This window comes from Cnephaeus nilssonii, assembly GCF_951640355.1.
Source record: "Cnephaeus nilssonii genome assembly, chromosome: 2".
Lineage (NCBI taxonomy): Eukaryota > Metazoa > Chordata > Mammalia > Chiroptera > Vespertilionidae > Cnephaeus > Cnephaeus nilssonii.
The window spans coordinates 86,627,733-86,645,891 of NC_137073.1; the positions used below are offsets into that span (position 1 = coordinate 86,627,733).

Consider the following 18,159-nt stretch of genomic DNA (forward strand, 5'->3'; position numbering starts at 1 on the left):
TTATTCATTCCATTACAAACCCAAAGTTCTTCACATGGCACCCCTTCCAGCAGGGTCCCACGTCCCGGCAGGACCCCTCCCCCCCATCCCAGCAGGACCCACACATCCCGGCAGGGCCCCGTAGGTGGAGGGGCCAGGGCTGCACTTGCCCATGTGTCCTCGTCTCACACTAATGGGGTTTATTCCGACACTATGTACATTCACAGTTCCGAATGCCATTGAGTCACTACAAGAGAGAAAAGGGATCAGGAGGAGCAAACATCCATTCAAAGTCTGATTATCAGAGATTTTTTTCCTGAAAACGCACCGTGGCATTTCATTCAAAAAACCCTTCATGCACAGACCTGGAGGATGGAGGCCAAATTCAGGCCCCTTCCCTCAGAACATCTTAGTTTATTCACCTCCTTCATTGGTCATTGGTGGGTTTTTCTCTTTGAAAAATGAATATGCATTTTATGGTTATAAAATCAATCACCGTTAGCCACCAAGGCTGCATCTGAGTTTCTGTGGTGTCCAGCAGGCCGAGTGCCCCGATGGCCCTCAGCACCCGCCCCTGTGTGCGTCCTGGCTGGCAGTGAGCAGCTGGAACAGGGGGAGGGGTCAGCTGAACCGGAGTTAAGGGTTTTCCTGGCGTCTACCGGTAGAAATGCACGCATGGATGCCTCGGGAAATCAGTAAACATCTTCCCTGTGCTTCTGGCCCTGGTGGTCACTTTCAGTAGAGATGCCCCAAATACAAAATTCAATTCATTTTAGAAAAAAAAAAAAAAAATTCCCCCCAAAGGAACCCAGAGGCTTTGCTTCAGGACACCAACTGGAGTCTGTGGTTATGATTGTGCTTTAAGGACAGGTTCCAATTCTGTCCTAAACAAATGAACCAAGGGGGTTTCAGGAAGAACAAAGGCAATACCACCACCAGTGTTCCCCTTGTGGTGCCAGGAGACTGCTCTCCTCTGACCCAGGGCAGGACTGGAGTTGGTCCCTGAAAGACTTATGTGGCCTGTCTCCCTGACAGGCGGGGCATCAGCCTGAGGCGATCACCGGCTCTGCTGCTCTCCAGTTTCCGTCCGTCTGTCTGTCCGTGCAGCTCATCTGTGTGCAGGGGCAGCTGCTTCGTCCACTCACCACAGAGCCCAAGCAGGGGAGGGATGGCCACCCTCCGAGCAGGACGCGCTGTCCCAGGGCTGCTGGAGGTGACCAGCCAAACACGACAAAGGAGCCGGGACCATCCTTCCCTCCTGCCTCCCTCATGCCACCCATGTTCTGTGCCTCCGTTGGAGCCGACACTACAGTGAAGTAGATGACGTCATATTAAAACAGAAATAACAAACTGGTAACGTTTATAAAAAAAGGGGGATTCTAAAGGATTAAGGATGGGAGATAGCAGTTCTGGGCTGGTACTCCTGGTGGCCCAAACAGGAGGGAAACTGACCTGGTGGAGAGGCCAGAGAGAGTGAAGTCAAAGCCACAGACAGCCTCAGAGTCTATCAAAAAAGGGCCTATAAATAAATATCCTCTGACCCTCAAAGGAAAATGAAGTAGAAAAACAACTTTCTTCTTTTAAAAAAAATGCTGAATGTTTCCTGTAGTATCTAAATGAGGTTTATAAAATACTCATGAACTCCCACAAATATAGAAATGTTTAAAAACTGCTGGCGGGCCGGCCATGCTGTGACTCCAGAAGTCAGCAAAGGGTTTGTCTGGAATCGAACACATGCCACATGCCCTGCTTTTTGAGTGTGCGTAGAGGCTGCTCGCCTGTGCGTGTGCCTCGAACTGACCAACAGGGGCCGCGTGAAGAGTGAGATGAAAATCTGAACCCAGGACACTTGAAAACAAGCCACACCTGGTGTCCACCCACCCCCGAGGACCTGCCCGCAGGGAGACCCCTGAGCCCCGCCAAGGTGGGCAGGACATGCCCCACGCAGTCTCACTGTGAGGAGTCCTGGTGCCGTGAGCATAAGGTTTCCTTCCAGATGCCCCACAGGCACCTCTCAGGCCGGTGCCCCACAGAGAAGCAAAGTGGAAACACCCCAGCCTCTGGCACTTGGGCCTGGGGACAGTGACCGAGCAGCCGACGTGGAGAGTGGAGCCCGGAGGTGGTCACAGCAGAGGGCTAGCGGCCATGTGGAGGCGGGTGGTGACTGCCAGGGAGCAGTCTCGTCTGTCCAGCACCCTCAGTCCTAGTCCAGTTTCTTCCGCACAGGCTTCCTCCCAGCATCCGAGTTCTCGGGGCTGAAGTCAGCACAGAAGCCGTTGGGGGTGAGAGCGGGAAGCGTCTGTGCACAGCTCTTGAAAGGAGGCTGGTCGGGGTACAGATACTCCTCTGCAAAGTCGGGGTACGTTTCTGCAAACCTGCTGAAGTCGGCTGGAGAGACGAGGGCACATGGTTACTGGGGCTTCGGGAGCAGACATCTAGAGTCTGGAGCTCTTCCCTGGGCCTACGTGATCCTCCCCTCCCCTCCCCCTGGCCCCCCCCCCTTGCCCGCCCCACTCTGGCAGGGGTGGGGTCTATGTTCATGGTCTTGGAGGTGAGGACAAGACCCACACTCAGTTTTTCTCTGCTGCACACAAAATCACAGCAAAAGCAAAGGGGCAGCCATTGCATCCTCTCAGTTACTTCTGCTTGGGGGAAATCTAAAGAAATGGCACAATTCTGGGCACTGTGGGGACTCAGTGCAAGTGAGGGAGGCGCTGCACATCACAAGAGCTGGTTCAGGGACAGGACGAGCGTCCGTGTGGTGACTGATACGCCATGAGCCAGGCACTACTGATGGATGTCTGAGCACTGGGGAGACCATGCATGCGTGCATGGAGGGTCACCCTGCAAGCTGGCCACAGGGCCTAAATGCCTCCCTGCCTGTGCATCTCCCAGTGGCCAGAGCTGGTGTTGGGTGGAGAGCACCCTCAGGCTTGCATTCAGGCATCCTGAGAGCAGGTGATGCTCAGAGGCCTTGGGTGTAGGAGCCTGCAGGCTCCAGGGTCATCCATGTCTCCTTGTAGGAAACCTGGAATGGCTTTTACTGGAAAAGTCTGCAGTTGGTTAGGCTCATTACCAACGTCATCAACAACCCCCAAATCCACTGGGAAGCAGGGCCTACTTTAATGCAGATGCGCGCGCGCGCGCGCGCGCGCGCGCACACGCACAGTGAGATAACAACCACCTCCCAACCCACATCTGTGCCTGACATTTGGGTGCAATTTTAAAACATGTCCAAACAAGACGTGCACGATGACCTTTCTTGAGCAAATGTCTGCTAGTTTTTCAGCAAGAACACTTACTCACTGTGAAATGCGCACGCTGGCCAGTGCGCTGAGCAGAATGCCTTCCGAGATCTACTGCCCAGCCCCCCAGCCCATAGGTGGGTTTCAGGTCCTGGCTTCTGAGGATCAGGCCAGCCTGCTGTGCAGCCACAGGTAATGAAGCCAAACCTTCCAGAGAGGAGCTGTCCAGCAGAGTCCTCAGGGCAGGTGACTCGCTCCTGCACTGAACCCTGATGGCAGAGGCCCTGCCCTGGCCTGGCACACGTGCCCCCAGCCCCCAGGACGACGTTCATCCTGGTCCCAGGTCTACCGGGCTTGGAATTTGGCTCTATTAATCGCCTGCAGAAATCAGATTTGAAAGCTCCCACCCTTCTGGCCAGGTTTTAGGAAGAACCTTCCTCTTGAGAAGCTCTGTGTTACGGAAGACACAGGGTGACCTGGCAAGCACAGGTGGGCAGGGGTCCCATGTGTCCTCACTTCCGGCACCACTGGGCCACCCTCCCTGCTCCCGGGCCTCTCACCAAACGTGATCCTCCCCTTCTCCTCCTGGTCGATTGCCCGAAAGAGGTCGGTCACGGTGAGTTCTGCCACCCCTAATGCCGTCTTGAGGATGCTGGACAGGGCATCCTCGTCTATGCTACCATCCTCCTGAGACCCGTACATCTGCAAAGCAAGGCCGGTGTCACCCCAAGGTCCCCTCCTCAATCCGCAGGCCCCGCCAGCCCCAACTGCCTGCCCAGAGTGGCCTGTTCCTCCTCCCCTTGGGGCTCCAGCAGGCCTTGATCCACTGGACAGCATGGCCAAAACCAGCGTGCCACCCTAGGGAGTGCTGAGCCACTGAGCGTGACCCGCCCTCCCACCTACAGGTGTGCTCCACCTGTAACCCACGTCTCACTATCCCCATTAATTAAACTCATGTGAATCCTGCACTTGCCTTGAAGGCCAGCTGTATGGTGTCCAGGGTATGGGCAGGCCGGCAGACGACAGACAAGGCGACCACGTACTCCCGAAGGTCCATCTCGCCGCTCCCGCTCTGCGAAAGAGACGCTCTGTCAGGGGCAGCCCGGCCACCTCCCTGGGAGCTGGGGTTCAACACTGGCTGCTGGGTGTCAACACAAGATTATTTTCACAGCAACTTGAGATCAGGTGTCCACATGAAGAGAGCATCTGAAGAGCGCTCCTAACCACTGGCTTCTCCACGCTTTAGGCCGTTAGAATGGATCTTCAGTGTGACTCACAGGAAGCTGCTCAGGAAGGTATGTGCAGCACAATGACTATTGCCTGCCTTCTAGAAAAACAGACCTGCCACAACGAGGCTCACTTCTGGGCTCGGAAACCTAGCCTGCTGGTGACCACACAGCGAGCGTGCAAATCAAAGGGGAGCCCGAGCGGATGTGGACACCACGCTGGCCGAGCACACTGGGTCCCAGGCCTATGCCTCTGACTCTGGGAAGGTGTGTAATCTCGGGTCTGAGGCTCTCTGTGAAACGGAGAATATTCTTACCTTGTAAGACCATTGTGCCCTAGAAATTGTGAAAAATGAACAACCCACACACGGTGGCAAGAGGTCTGGTGCTCAGTGATGATAGTGCACCACCAGATGTCACTGGCTGAAACCACACTCACTCTTGTATTTCAAACCTGACCCTGTTGTCACAGCGCCCGAGTGAGATGTAGCCACAAATCCACCCAAGCTGCTTTACGCCAGGGGTCGCCCAGATGGGCCGCCCGCTCAACTGCACACTGTGGTGCCACAAACCTGCACACTCATGGGGTCTCTAGAGCCCACATCACTCACCAGCTTCTTCGGGTTCCACCACCCTGCACCTTGTGACCACACAGAACATGAAACGTTGTCACATGAACATGCTGTGTTGCACACACATGAAATTCTAAGTGTTCACACAGAACACACAATGTTGTCCACATGCAACATGCTACATTATTCACACAGAACATACTACGTTTTTCACAGGGAACACTCGTGGCTGAAGGAGCCCCTTCACACACACTGTGCCACGCTGACTGCTCCTACAGGACGCACCGCACAGGGGTCTGCACTGCGATACAACCGTCCAGAATGACCAGGCGTGGCTGGTTTCTGGCTACACGGCAGCCTGCCCTCCTGGTTCTCCATCTCCCCCGCTCTCAAACATGAAGGCCACCCCCCCCCCCCCCCGCCTCCTTCCCAGAGCTGCAGTGACGTGCTGACTCTGTGCAGCCAGCACATACGACTGATTATGACATGCGAGGTGGAGGGGGGGGGTTGCTCCCCAGGGGGAGACCCCCAAGCTTTAGACAGAGGCAATGGGGAACCACTAAGCCGAGCATCCAGATAGAGGCCATGTTTAGAAATTCTGAAGGCCTGGCTGGGCTGGTCAGTGGAGGCCTCTGGGAAGAGACATGGCAGCGGTTAGGCCAGCATTGCTGTGTGATATCACTCGGCCTTTTAGTGATCTGATCTAAGGAAACCCAAACTACAGACGTGTTTATCAGCACATGTTAATTGAAATGTCAGGTTCTTTGTGCATTTAAAACCATGGGAGAAAATACTCCCGAGGACAGCGCAGGCTGGTAGGATGGGGCCACTGAGGGATGGTTTTCCCTTCTCTACTTCCAAAACTGTCTACAGAATGTTTATATTATAAGGAAAACAATGTATACTTTGAAGTCGAAGGTTTTGCCACCCCCACCCCCACTGGGTGATGTGCTACCTCGTCAAACAGGGAGAACATGTCGGCCAGCGGGTCGGAGACAGGCACTTCCAGGTAAGCCGCAAATTCCGAGACGTTGATCTTTGCCCCCCTCTTCACCCCAGCACTTTCCGCATATCTATCCAGATCTTTTTCAAGTTTTTCTGGTTTTAGGCTAAATAAAAAGAGAGGGAAAGTTTTTTTTTTTTTCAATAAAATCACAGAATGCCAAAAATAGGAGGCTTACTGTTTTAAGACCCAACAAATTATCAACATGATTTATAGACCAAGCTACTAATTTTCAAGAACACACTTCTAATAACCTGAAGGCACACAATGCTTTCTGGCTAAGCATCTGCATAAGCATGTACACCCCTTGGCAGGGCGGCCTTTGAGCAGGACGTCCTCCGGGGGCAGCTCCAGAGAGAGTGGCACCAGCCATGAGGGGCTTTTCGGCACTTCAGTGTGGGCTGAAGTTGGCATGTGAAAAGAGGAAAATAACCGGACTGCCAGAACAAGCACTCCAGTTCTCCTCGATGCCCTGTCTCGAGTGACATCGGGCAGCCCCAGGCGCAGCTGTGACCTCCAGCTCGGTCCCCAACACCTGCAGGGTGGAGGCCCCTGCGAGGTCCTGCCCGGAGTTTTTGGTCTAGTGCAAAGCTTTTCCTCACTGCTGCTGAACACAACGCACCTGCCCTGTCACACATCGCAGCCCCAACGCTTGTCACAGCATTCGAGGGAGTGCCCTTTCTGCCGAACTGATCAAGAGTAAAAAAATCCAGGCACTCACCCCAGACCCCGCACAAGCCTGGCGAATTCCAGAAGGCAGGTGTCTGCAGGGAGCCGAAGCTGTCCTTCTGCCAGGGCCAGCTGGCAGTCCTCAAAGGTGTAGTCCGTCACGGAGACGCCCAGGGCCCTGCAGTAGAGAGGAGGCCCTGCTGTGAGCACCCTGCACGGCGGCCGCCCCAAGTCACAGGAGCCCCTGTGGTCTCTTGAAGTCTGCTCCGATGGCAGACACCCTGGCAAAGGCAGTGCTGCATGCGCGTCCTGCACCCTGCTCTGAGCCCCTGGGGTACCCTCCTCACACAGCCATTAGTACGTGAGGGAGGATTCTGAATGCCGAGATACACAGAAGGGCAATGTGGGAAGTTCATGTTTAGTACTAAACATAAATGCCTAATAGCTGACCCTAAATTTCAATTACTTAAAACTTGGGGCTGCCCAAGTTTGCACCCCATTAGGAAACAACCATGCATTTGGGCCTGAAAGATGACACCACCACCCACAGGGTGTTTTATAGAGAAGCTCAATTCTTCACAAGTGACCGGGATCGCTTTTATCAGAGCTGGCACCTCCATGAAGCTGGGGAGAGTCAGAACTCGGCCATTCTCAGAGCTGCGTCAGGGTTCATGAGAAATAACCTTTCCTAGTATAGAAAACTAAACAGCTCCCCACCCTCATAACTGACTGGGCTTCAATCATTTGATAAAAGTTCCTGTTGCCATAATAATGCAGTGTGCAATCACTTGAGAAGGAAACCGTGACTCTGACATTCTCCTTGACAAACTCAAGTATAATCCTTTGGGGACAGAAGCCAGAATTTTTCCTCAGGAAGGGGGATGAGGCGGCTGAGGGGCTGTCCACAGAGCGCCTGGGGATCCTGGCCCCTCCCAGGAGCATTTGAAGGTGAGACTAGAGATGAGGGAGGCGACAACCCACTGAAATTCTCCTGCCGCCGCTGAGGCGAGGGGGTGACCCTTGGGCTATCTGTCCTCTTCCTTTGAATTAATATGGACAGTTTCTTTAGGATATATATCTTTAAAAATGTTAACAGTTAATTTATTTCAGTGTGTATGAAGAATATTTATACCCAACCTGTTGAGCCTGCAATTCCATGGATGGACATTATTTTTTTATCAAGAGGTTAAACAAGGGTGTCACTGAGCGCCCTGACTTCCCAAAAGTTGAGGATCAAGCACATCCTGGTGGCCGGTGTGTATCAGAGAGGGAGAAGAAGAGGGAGTTGGGGTGGGAGGAGGGGGGGTGCCCAAGGCAAGGGGAGGAGCGTTTCACTGCACTCTATCCCTAGAGCCCAATTTCCTGAGGAGCCTGTGGACAAAGACGGAACAGCTTGCTGAGTGTTAATTCATGTATGCTGAGGTGAGATGCATGATTTTGCCCAATGGAGTCTTACAGAATGCATTAAAGTGGGGTGCAATGTGCATACTGAAATGCTTTATCTTAGAAGTCTAAGCCACACAGGTCAGCAATAGCAACTGTTAAAACCCCCTCTGCAGCCGCGTGGACCCCCAACGAGTGGCACTCACTGTCAGAGCCGCTGAGCTGCTGAGCCCCCTGCAGGCACCGAGGTGGCCAAAGTCAGAGGCAGCCCCTGCTGCCCTGGAACAGGAGAGAGGAGGAGAGGGGAGAAGACGGGATGGGAGGGATGAAGGCGGTTAGAGGGGCAGGTGTAAGAGCTGACACTACCACTATCTGGAACAAGCTGGGAATGGCCAGCAATAGGAGGTGAGCATGTTCCTGACTGTGGCATGGGTGCCGTACAAGTGGGACGAGCTACTGTACAAGATTAGGTGCACAATTATCACACTGAACTTGGTGAGATGGAGCAGGAACATTAATAAACACTGCGTGGGTAGATGGAGAGAGAAGCTTCGAGAACATTCCCGCTCAGACAGACCCTGAAGTCTGCACAGGCCATCACTCTCACTGACAGCTCTGCTGCCGGTCACACTGGGGCGCCCACACATGCGGCACCTGGCTGAGTGATGGCTATGGGCACACCTGACATGAGTGAAACTAAGTGATGTTTAAGGATCTTCCAAATGCTGAACAAGCAGAAATGTCATCTGACAAAAACAGGAGACATAAGTGTATGTCCAATAGGCCAAGTCCATGCTGTTCACTAGCTTTTGCAAGAACCCATCTTCCTAATGCTATTGGCTTTCTTGTTTTTAGCAGCACCGAGGAGGAAAACAGCAGGTAAACAAGAGTGCTGGGTAATACTTAGGGAAAGGAAATCAGGAGGCCAGGAGGAGACAGAGGGCGCACTCACTCGGCCATGACGCGTCGCACATTGCTGGCATACAGGGCGGGGTCCTTCTTTTCCTCCTCTGAAGGGTTGTACACCGGAAGGAACTGAGCACACAGAGAAGGCTGCGTCACTTGCACAGCATCACAAGACACCCCCCTTACCAATGCCACTGTGAGTGACAACTGTGAGTCTGAAAAAAATTAAGATTTGTCAAAGCACTTCCCACTAGTATCATCTTTGAAGTGGTCACACATGCACATGTACATGTGCACATACCCACGTGCACATATATGCACAGGTGTGTATGAAAATTCACAACTCGCCATTCCTCACTAGGAGTAGCCACTCCCCCGACGCTGCAGCTGTAGCCAGTACACTTGACATGTGTGTTTTCATTTCTAAAGGTCTCAGTTTTGTGTTGGGGATAACACAACAAATTATTTCTACGTAAAAGACAATTACTAGCTTTTGGACATCTACGCAATGTTTTAAATAAGTCCTACCATGCAGAAAAGGCAAACAATCACCACTGAGCCCTTTTTCTTTAACACTAATATTTAAGAATACAGGAATATCCTGAAATACTATCAATTCTCATAACTGAACCTTTTGCTTACAGCTACATTGAAAAGAACCACACAGATTGCAACAGTTCCTCCCATTAGCACCAGCGTCTCAGAGGAGTACCAGGAATTATGTTTAGAGGGATTTCACAAGCCACGAAGCCTCTTTTCAATGCTTACAATAAGAAGCCAGATCTGAAATAGAGCTGCTTCTACCAGGAGGCCCAGAGCAGGCCCAACTTGTCTTTCTCAGAGCCTGGCTCCACTGTGCTCTGAGCCACCAGCAGGCGAGCCACATAAGATGTTCTCAGCTGTGGGCCTGCTACCCTTGGCTCAGCCCTGAGTATTAAGTGGCTTACATTCTACTGAAATAAAAAAAACCTGGTGGAAAGCTGGCTCATCTGTAGTCAGTATTACTCTGTAAAATTGATTGGAAGGTAGTAAAGTGTTACATGAAATACTTAAGTTGCATATGATTCATCTTTGATTTTCAGGTGCAGGAGTAGCCTGGTAATTCCCTTTTTAAGAAAATAAACTCTTTTCCTCATCCACTCAGATCAAATTTACAAGTTGAACAAATATAGATATATTTAATTTAGATGAGAGGATGGGTGTTGTGACTTTGTCTGATACATCCAGTGGGATGCAAACTGAAAGGTAGACTACTTAATCTGACCAAGTATCAAAGAGAGGAAGATAGTATGACAAATTTAGCAGTATGAATTCAGCAGTATTAGTATCAAGTAAAAAAAAAAAAAAAAGCTAAAAAATTTATTCATTGCATATGTGTATGATGGGGTTAGCTTCCTTGTTGATTTTAAAAATTGTATCTGAATAGATTAAAAATCATCCAAGAAATACAAAGTGACTGATGCAAAACTACTGGGAAGCACCTCTAAGGAGACATGAGAAATGGCAAGGGTTCCAAGAGACAGATGACGTAACATTGTGTCTATAGAGATATCAATGTAACATTGTATCTATATAAAACCCAAGATACCACTAACACTGTATCTACACAGACACCTATATAACGTTGTATCTATAAAGACAACATAACATTGTATCTATAAAAGACCTTGATATAATGTATTTATAACCCCAATGTAACATTGTGTAACACTATATTTATACAAACCTCAATTTCAATTTGATTGTGAAACTGACACAGGGTGAGCCACAGGATTTCTAACCTTAAAAACAAATAGATTTATAGCACTGGTTAGAAGACTCTGTTTAGCAAAATCTTCAAACCCATTGCCCTGCAGAGGGCAGTACTAGGCAGTTAATTCTCCTTCAGAAGACAGATGCTGAGCCTTCTTCAGCCTAAATCTAAACCTTAAAATACAACAGTGAGAGAAAAGGCTACTTTTATTACATAGCGGTCTTTACTGTTCTTATTAAATTCGTCCACATCTGAAACCTTGCCCACCAGTCCTCACCCAGTCATCTCATGACAGCACAGACTGGACAGGCCCTCGCTTATGCCACCCCCATGCCTGGCTCCCAGAGTTCCTGACTTCAGAACCAGCATTTAAAAATTTTTATTTGCAGAAGCTGGAAATGGGGAGCCATCCAGAATACCATCCCTGGGCCTTCGCTCACTAACCCCTTGATACACAGTCCCCCTCATAACACTCTTACACACCCCACTTCTGCCTCATAGACAGCCTCAAGCCCAGGCCACCAGGAGCCCCTTCCAGCCCTTCTCCCAGCTTCTCACCACCTTCCCCCCCACTCCAGCCTCAGAAACGTGAGGACCACCACTCGGACATGCCGCTCCTCATGGCACCTCCCAAGCATTCTGTTCTAAACACCATGACAGGCCTGGGGGCCATGGGAGGGCTCTTGCTTGGCCTCAGCACCCACACTTCCATTTCCCAAACCAGCTCAAACGGCAGCACCCTGGAGGCCCAATGTGCCTGGATCCCCTGTTCCACCCTCCCCCCCCGCCCCCAATAGCTGAGCAAGAGGAGGGCAGCCCCTGGAGGTCTGCTGTCTTTTCCAGGGACAGGATGGTAATCACTGAGCTGACAGACGCAGGGCGGGAAGAGAAAGGTTCTCACAATTAATCTTCCAAGTGGGGCTGAAGATAATGAACTTAAGTCCCGGAACCCAGGGTGTGAGGACAGACCAGATTTTTACATTCAAGTTTCCACAACAGGCTGAACCTAACTGCTGTCAAATAGCAGTGGGTCATGTGTTCAGGTTTCACATTTGTTAAATTAACGGGAGCACTTTCCCAGGAGGACAGGACAAATGAGACAGCACAATGTCTGACTTACGCTCCGGGGCCTTGCCACGTCCACGTGATGGTGTCCTGGGGGCAAGAAATGAATGGATGAAACATGACTGGGAGTCAGGCATCAGAAATTCCTGGGAATGCCACATGAGCCCCTCCCTCCCTACCCTTATCCTAGCTTCCTCTGCTGCCCTCCTCCTCCTCCCTGCCCTTATTCTAACCTTCCTCTGACCCCATATGCTGAGCTCCTCATCCTCCCAAGTCCACTCTGGGGCAGAGAAGAAGGTGGGTGCTCACCACCTAAGACCCCTCCCAGCTCCTTTTCCTGCCCTTCCCCCCCAGGCAACCTCAATTTACAACAAGGAGCCTCTTTGTCCCTCTGCTCCCTCAGACTTGCTCATGAGGGCCTGCGACATCCAGCCAAATTCCAACACCACACCCACCTGCACCCCCAAATCCAGCGAGTTGCCCCAGGTTTGGGAAGGGGTAGAACAAGCCACTGCAGAACCATGACTCCCGCACTCCCGTGCCAGGCCAGGGCCACACAGGGCATTTCTGACCCCTCCATTCTCAGCCTCAGCAGGCAAAGCAGCTACCTAGGTGGGACATTGGAGGACGGGTGCCTGTTTCTACCCTGACAAAGGTCCCCTGTGGAAGCTTTTTCCTTCTGCAGTCCTGACACCCATGCACTCCTCTCATAGGCTCCAAAAACCCATGGCACAGGGTTCCCTGCCACCCATGTGGCCCCCTCTGTGCAGGTCTGTGCTCAAACCTGCCATCAGTGGGCTATGCCTGTGGCTACGCAGCTGAACACAGGACATGGGCCACAAACAGGCAAAGCAGGTGCTTCTGACACCCGAGCTGCATGCTCTGGAACCTATAAGAAACCTTGCTTACAATACGTTCATGGGACAAACTTAAAAAATGGAAAATCTAGAATTCTACACACCGATGACAGATTCTCTTATTTGCAGAGACTGACGAACAAACACACCTCTTCAGTTTCAGCTGTGCTGCGAGAACAATTTTATGTCAGTCTGCGTAGAGACCAGTTCTGACTGACATTTATTTAGTGGTCACTCAGAGAGCCTCCACTGCGCCTGCCCACACCCGTAGGCCCCGTGTGCAAATCTCAGACCAGGCGTCCTCAAACTACGGCCCGCGGGCCACATGCGGGTGTTTTTGCCGTTTTGTTTTTTTACTTCAAAATAAGATACGTGCAGTGTGCATAGGAATTTGTTCATAGTTTTTTTTAAAAACTATAGTCCGGCCCTCCAACGGTCTGAGGGACAGTGAACTGGCCCCCTGTTTAAAAAGTTTGAGGACCCCTGTCTCAGACCCTATAGGTCTGGCCCAGATGTCACATGTAATTCTGCACTGTCTATACCAGGGACTCCAGAGCCCACCGTGTCCTGGCCGGTGGGTTTCTTCCTTTGCCGTCATAAAGACACTGCAACGGAGAGAAAGCTCCGTGTTACGAGCAGATCTGCCTCAGGTGCCTCTGTGGAGAACCACTCCCGGGTGTCCAGGGCCCAGGCAGGGCGGGGACACGTGTGTGTGTGTGGACCTCTCTCGGCTGCAAGTGCCCTCAGCCCATCAAGGTGAGAGGACACCCACGGACGGGGTTACAAAAGTGAGACGCAGCCGGCATGGAAACCGCTGCCACAGGGCACCTGGGAGAAGGGGGCAGCCATGGCTGCTCTGCAGATGCGGACAAGGAGGCCAGCAGGGCCCTGGCCGGAACCTGCTCTGAGGCCTTGTCCCAGTTCTGCCTCTGAGCTGGGGATCCATCAAGATTGTCTGGGAGCTCTGAGCCCCAAACACCCCTTCTTTTATTTTGTTCTCTTAGAACAGTGATGGGCAACCTTTTGAGCTTGGTGTGTCAAACTTCGCCAAAAAACTGAGCATAACTCGGGTAGTGTGTCACTTTGAGGAAAAAACATTATTTCGCAAATGTTTCATCTTCGGCACGTGGCCACCTCAGTGGCTGCGTGTCATCAGAAATGGCTACGCGTGTCAGTGCTGACACGCGTGTCATAGGTTCACCATCACTGTCTTAGAACAAACAAAACCTCTGCACACAACAGAGGCAAGATAAAGGCACATGAACCACAAAGTCACCTAACTCCTTTCTCTCCTGCTGCCTCCAGCTCTTTAGAACTTGAATATTCTTAATTTAAAAATTTCCTAGAGTGTGAACTAGGCAGTGACAGCTGCTGAGGACACTGGGCAGAGAGGGGGGATGTTCACCTGAAAATGTCCGGATCGATCACATGAGAGGAGGACCACTCCCTGACCTACGAAAGCAGGATTCTGTGCGTGAATATTTGGGAATATTAGGAATAGCAGGGTTGACTGGAAAACCAGGGTGTTCAAACACCTCGCAGTTCTCACTCCCAGGCCCTCTGCCTGAACACAGATCCACAGGAGAACACACTCACCAGCTTGTTTGGGTACCGCAGAACCACCGGCTGGACGGGAACTCCTGGGATGAAGGCACCTGCAGAGAAAAGGGACACAGGAACCGTGTTATTGCCAGGGCGGCAGGTCCTGTGCCCGCGGGGGCCATGCTGGCCTCAGAATAAAACGGGATTTCCTGCAAGGCTTTCCTGGTCAGCAGCAATCCCATGCCTGGACGGCCCTCCCCATCTGTGCTGGTGGAAAACACAGAGAATGCCAGGGTCACAGCCCTGCTGGCAGGAGGCAGACGCGAGTGTCTCCAGGCTGAGCTGCACTTTGATAGGACAACTGGGAGCACTGGTGGGAGTGAGGGTCTCCTCCCCTTTTTCAAGGAGAAAAAAATAATTAAGAAAACTATAGCCTGGCTGTGTGGCTCTGTGATTGTGTGCCGACCCATGAACCAGGAGGTCACAGTTCGATTCCTGATCAGGGCACGTACCCAGGTTGTGGGCTCGATCCTCAGTGGGGGGTGTGCAGGAGGCAGCCGATCAATGATTCTCATCATTGATGCTTCTATCCCTCCCTCCTGCTCCCTTCCTCTCTCTGGAATCAATAAAAACATTAAAAAAAAAAAGCTACATACCAGGTTTGAAGGTAATTAGGCAGGTCCTGTTGGTACAAGTTCCCTCTGGAAAAATCATTATCTTGAAATAAAAAAAAGAAAAGAAAAAGGAGTTTAGCAATAAAGGGACATAATTCAGAATTCACAGGTGCCAATTTTGACAATCTATTTCCCTACTGCTGACATAATTTAGATACTTTAATCATTTTCAGTTGAACAAGGCGAAACGAATTATGGAATATTATGCTGATTTCTTCTCTAACTATGGGATTTATTAAAATCTGGAAGCAACGCAAGTAGACAACAGCATGTGCCTTCTTAGACCAGGGAGTTGCATATGCTAATTGTGGTCCCTGCCTCCTGGTTGCCCCGAGGACCAGACACACCTGCACAGAGCGGGCTGCCAGCGGGAGCAGGCGTCCGAGGCAGAGCAGGACAGGGGCACGCAGATGAGAGCGTGTGGCAAAAGGACTTGGGACTTGGAATGGCCCTGGGGAGGGGGGTGTTGGCCAGCAAGTGGAAACCCCAACTGAATCCACAGTAAAGCAACACCTTCCCCATGGCTGAAAAATACAACCTGTGTGGGTCCTTTCAATTCTGGTCCCCGAAGGGAAGACCATCCCCAGGTGACAATGAGCCACACCAGGGGTCCAACCCTGGCATGCCCAAGGGTCAGGCAGGTAAGCTGAAGGAGGGGCAGGAATGGCCTGCGCTTGTAGGGGTGGCCGCCAGGGAACCACTCCAAGTGGCTGCCCACGGGCACAGGTGCTGGGAGCCAGCACCCCTCGTGTTTCCTGAGCAGCCAGAACCCAGAGTCTGGTGGGATTTCCAGCTTCTGAATGTTGGCTCAGTTTAAAAGAAGAAAAATACAGCTTGGGTCAAACACTTCGACGGCTAATAGCAGCCGAGGCCTGCGCCCAATGGCCCGGGTCAGGAACCAGGTGCACTCAGGAAGCTCAGCCCATGACCCCGAAGCAGTGGGCACCTTATAGACGAATGCTCTGCTCAGAAACGAGGTGCTGCTGACCCCGCAGACCGGGCAGCAGGTCTTTCTGACTCAAAACTTATACAAAGATTTGTTGTCAATAAAGACGATTGTGGGAACTTGAGATGCAGGTCTGAATGATTTCTTCTCATTTCTTTTAATTTTAAAATTTCAGAATCAAAAGTACCTGATATTTAGCAGATTCTTGGATTTACACACTCATCAGAAATAAAAGGAAACTAAACACAGCCAGCCCCCATGGAAGGCAGGTTCTGGCCCTTTTGTTTCTTCTTCCCTCAGTCTTTAAGCTCACACCTTCTGAAATAAATCCACTCAAACACAAGCAAGGCCGGGTTACCTGTGGCCACTTGCCATTCGACTGTGCCCGTCTCTTGATTTCCTCCACGGTCCTCCTGCGAGAATCCTGGTCTGACCGGGACACGAAGACGGGCCGTATGTACCTGATCAGAGCTGAAAGGGAAGGGGAGGTGTCATGTGGGGATACACCACTTCCGCTGAGCAGGACTGGGTGAGAGGTGAGACCCCTTAGAGGTCCCAGGGGATGTACCATGGGGTGGGTGGGAGTCCATGCCTGGGCACAAGGGAACTGGGAAACCACCAAAGCTTCCGGTAAACTTAGAGGACAGCATGAAGCCTTAGTAACAACACTGAGTGTCCACAGGAGGTTAATCAGGGAAAGAGCAGAGCAAGGCTGACCATCAGGAAGCAGAGAGCCTCTGTCACTGTAAATAAAGAAGGGTGTGAAGGCCATGGACTCAAGAGTCACAGGACCCAGGACACATGGCTCCTGTTATGGGGTGAACTGTGTCCCTCAAAAAGATAGGCTGATGTCTTAGCCTATGACAGTGATCTTATTTGGAAAGAAGATATATTTTTTAAAAATATGTATTGATTTCAGAGAAAAGGGAGAGGGTGAGAGGGATAGAAACATTAATGATGAGAGAGAATCATTGATCGGCTGCTTCCTGCATAGCCCCCTACTGGGTGGGGATCGGGCATATGCACTGACTGGGAATCAAACTGACTGAGACTTCCTGGTCCATGGGGTCACGCTCAACCACTAAGCCATAGTGGCCAGGCAGAAAGAAGATATTTGCAGATGTACTCAAGGTACAGGGAGGTAGTCTGGATTGAAGTGGACCCTAATCAGTGACTGGTTTTTTTTTATAAGAAGGGATAACAGACACAGAGGGAGAGAACACCATCGCCTGCCTCTGCCTAGACAAGCCCTGCTCCAGAATCCACATGAAGTTTAAAAGGCAGAGAGGGTAGCCTGAAGGGCTTAGTTGGTTAGAGTTTGTCCTGTGCACTGAAAGGTCACGAGTTCAATTCCCAGTCAGGGCACATACTCAGTTTGTGGGTTCCATCCACCAGTAAGAGTGGGTACACGAGGCAGCCAATCGATGTTTCTCTCTCATATGGATGTTTCTCTCTCTCCCTTCCTCACTCTTGAAAAAAATCAATAAAAATATATCTTTGGTGAGGATTTGAAAAAAAAAAAAAAAAAGAGGCAGAGGCTGGTTGGCAAGGAGGAGAGTACAGGCAGGGCCCAGGCAGAGCAGCTGGAGGAACCACGGGGATGGAAACCTGGCACAGGCTGGCCAACCCTCCAGGGGCAGTGCTCCAGGAGGGCTGGACCAGGCTTGGCATGTGGGGTGCTTTCATCTGTGAAGTGAGGGGACCATGTAGAGTACCCAAGGGACCATCTAGAGTGCCCAGGATTCCTTACAGCCCCCACAATAATGATGAGTGTGCTCAGTGGTAACCCCAAAAAGATGTGTCTATGTCCTAACCCCCAGAATCTGTGAATGTGACATTTAAAACAAGGGTCTTTGCACATGTACCTAGGTAAGGATCTTGAGGTGAACTCACCCTGGATTGCAAGACACAGGGAGAGGCCCTGGGACGATGGAGAAAGAGGTGGAGTGACTGTACCGCAGGCCCAGGGACGCCTGAGCATCAGGAGCTGGGGAGGCAGGAAGGCCGCCCCCCCCATGCCCACCAGAGTCCCATCGGGGGCTCAGTCCTGAGATAACGTGATGAGGGCCTTCTGGCTCCAGAATGAGAGAGCACACAGTTCTGTTGTTTAAGCCACAGTGACCTACCATGCAGTCTAAGGACCCTCCTGTGCCTGGGTTTCGAGAACAGTAACTAGTGCGCTGGGACGGAGCCCTGCGCTGTGCCCAGACTTCTAGGATCCTCGGTGCTAGAACTTGAAGAAGTACTTCAACAAATTATATTTAAGGGCACTAATGAAAACTAAAACCCACAATGACTAATACAGAGGAAATCACAACAAAGGAAAGATAACAGGGACG

General features: G+C 51.3%; 1 protein-coding gene across 1 annotated transcript in view; it reads right to left on the bottom strand.

Moving 5' to 3' along the window:
* Positions 1 to 18,159, bottom strand: part of LPCAT1 (lysophosphatidylcholine acyltransferase 1) — a 36,353-nt gene continuing 18,194 nt past the window's right edge. The window contains exons 4-14 of the mRNA XM_079781402.1: positions 16,179 to 16,291; positions 14,857 to 14,917; positions 14,255 to 14,313; positions 11,857 to 11,891; positions 10,710 to 10,764; positions 9,030 to 9,112; positions 6,747 to 6,872; positions 5,978 to 6,131; positions 4,198 to 4,296; positions 3,785 to 3,926; positions 1 to 2,367 (exon numbers count right to left, since the gene is read on the bottom strand). Of these exons, the coding sequence (XP_079637528.1) occupies positions 2,183 to 2,367; positions 3,785 to 3,926; positions 4,198 to 4,296; positions 5,978 to 6,131; positions 6,747 to 6,872; positions 9,030 to 9,112; positions 10,710 to 10,764; positions 11,857 to 11,891; positions 14,255 to 14,313; positions 14,857 to 14,917; positions 16,179 to 16,291 (1,112 nt within the window). The 3' untranslated portion in view covers positions 1 to 2,182. The remainder of the gene's footprint in view (positions 2,368 to 3,784; positions 3,927 to 4,197; positions 4,297 to 5,977; positions 6,132 to 6,746; positions 6,873 to 9,029; positions 9,113 to 10,709; positions 10,765 to 11,856; positions 11,892 to 14,254; positions 14,314 to 14,856; positions 14,918 to 16,178; positions 16,292 to 18,159) is intronic.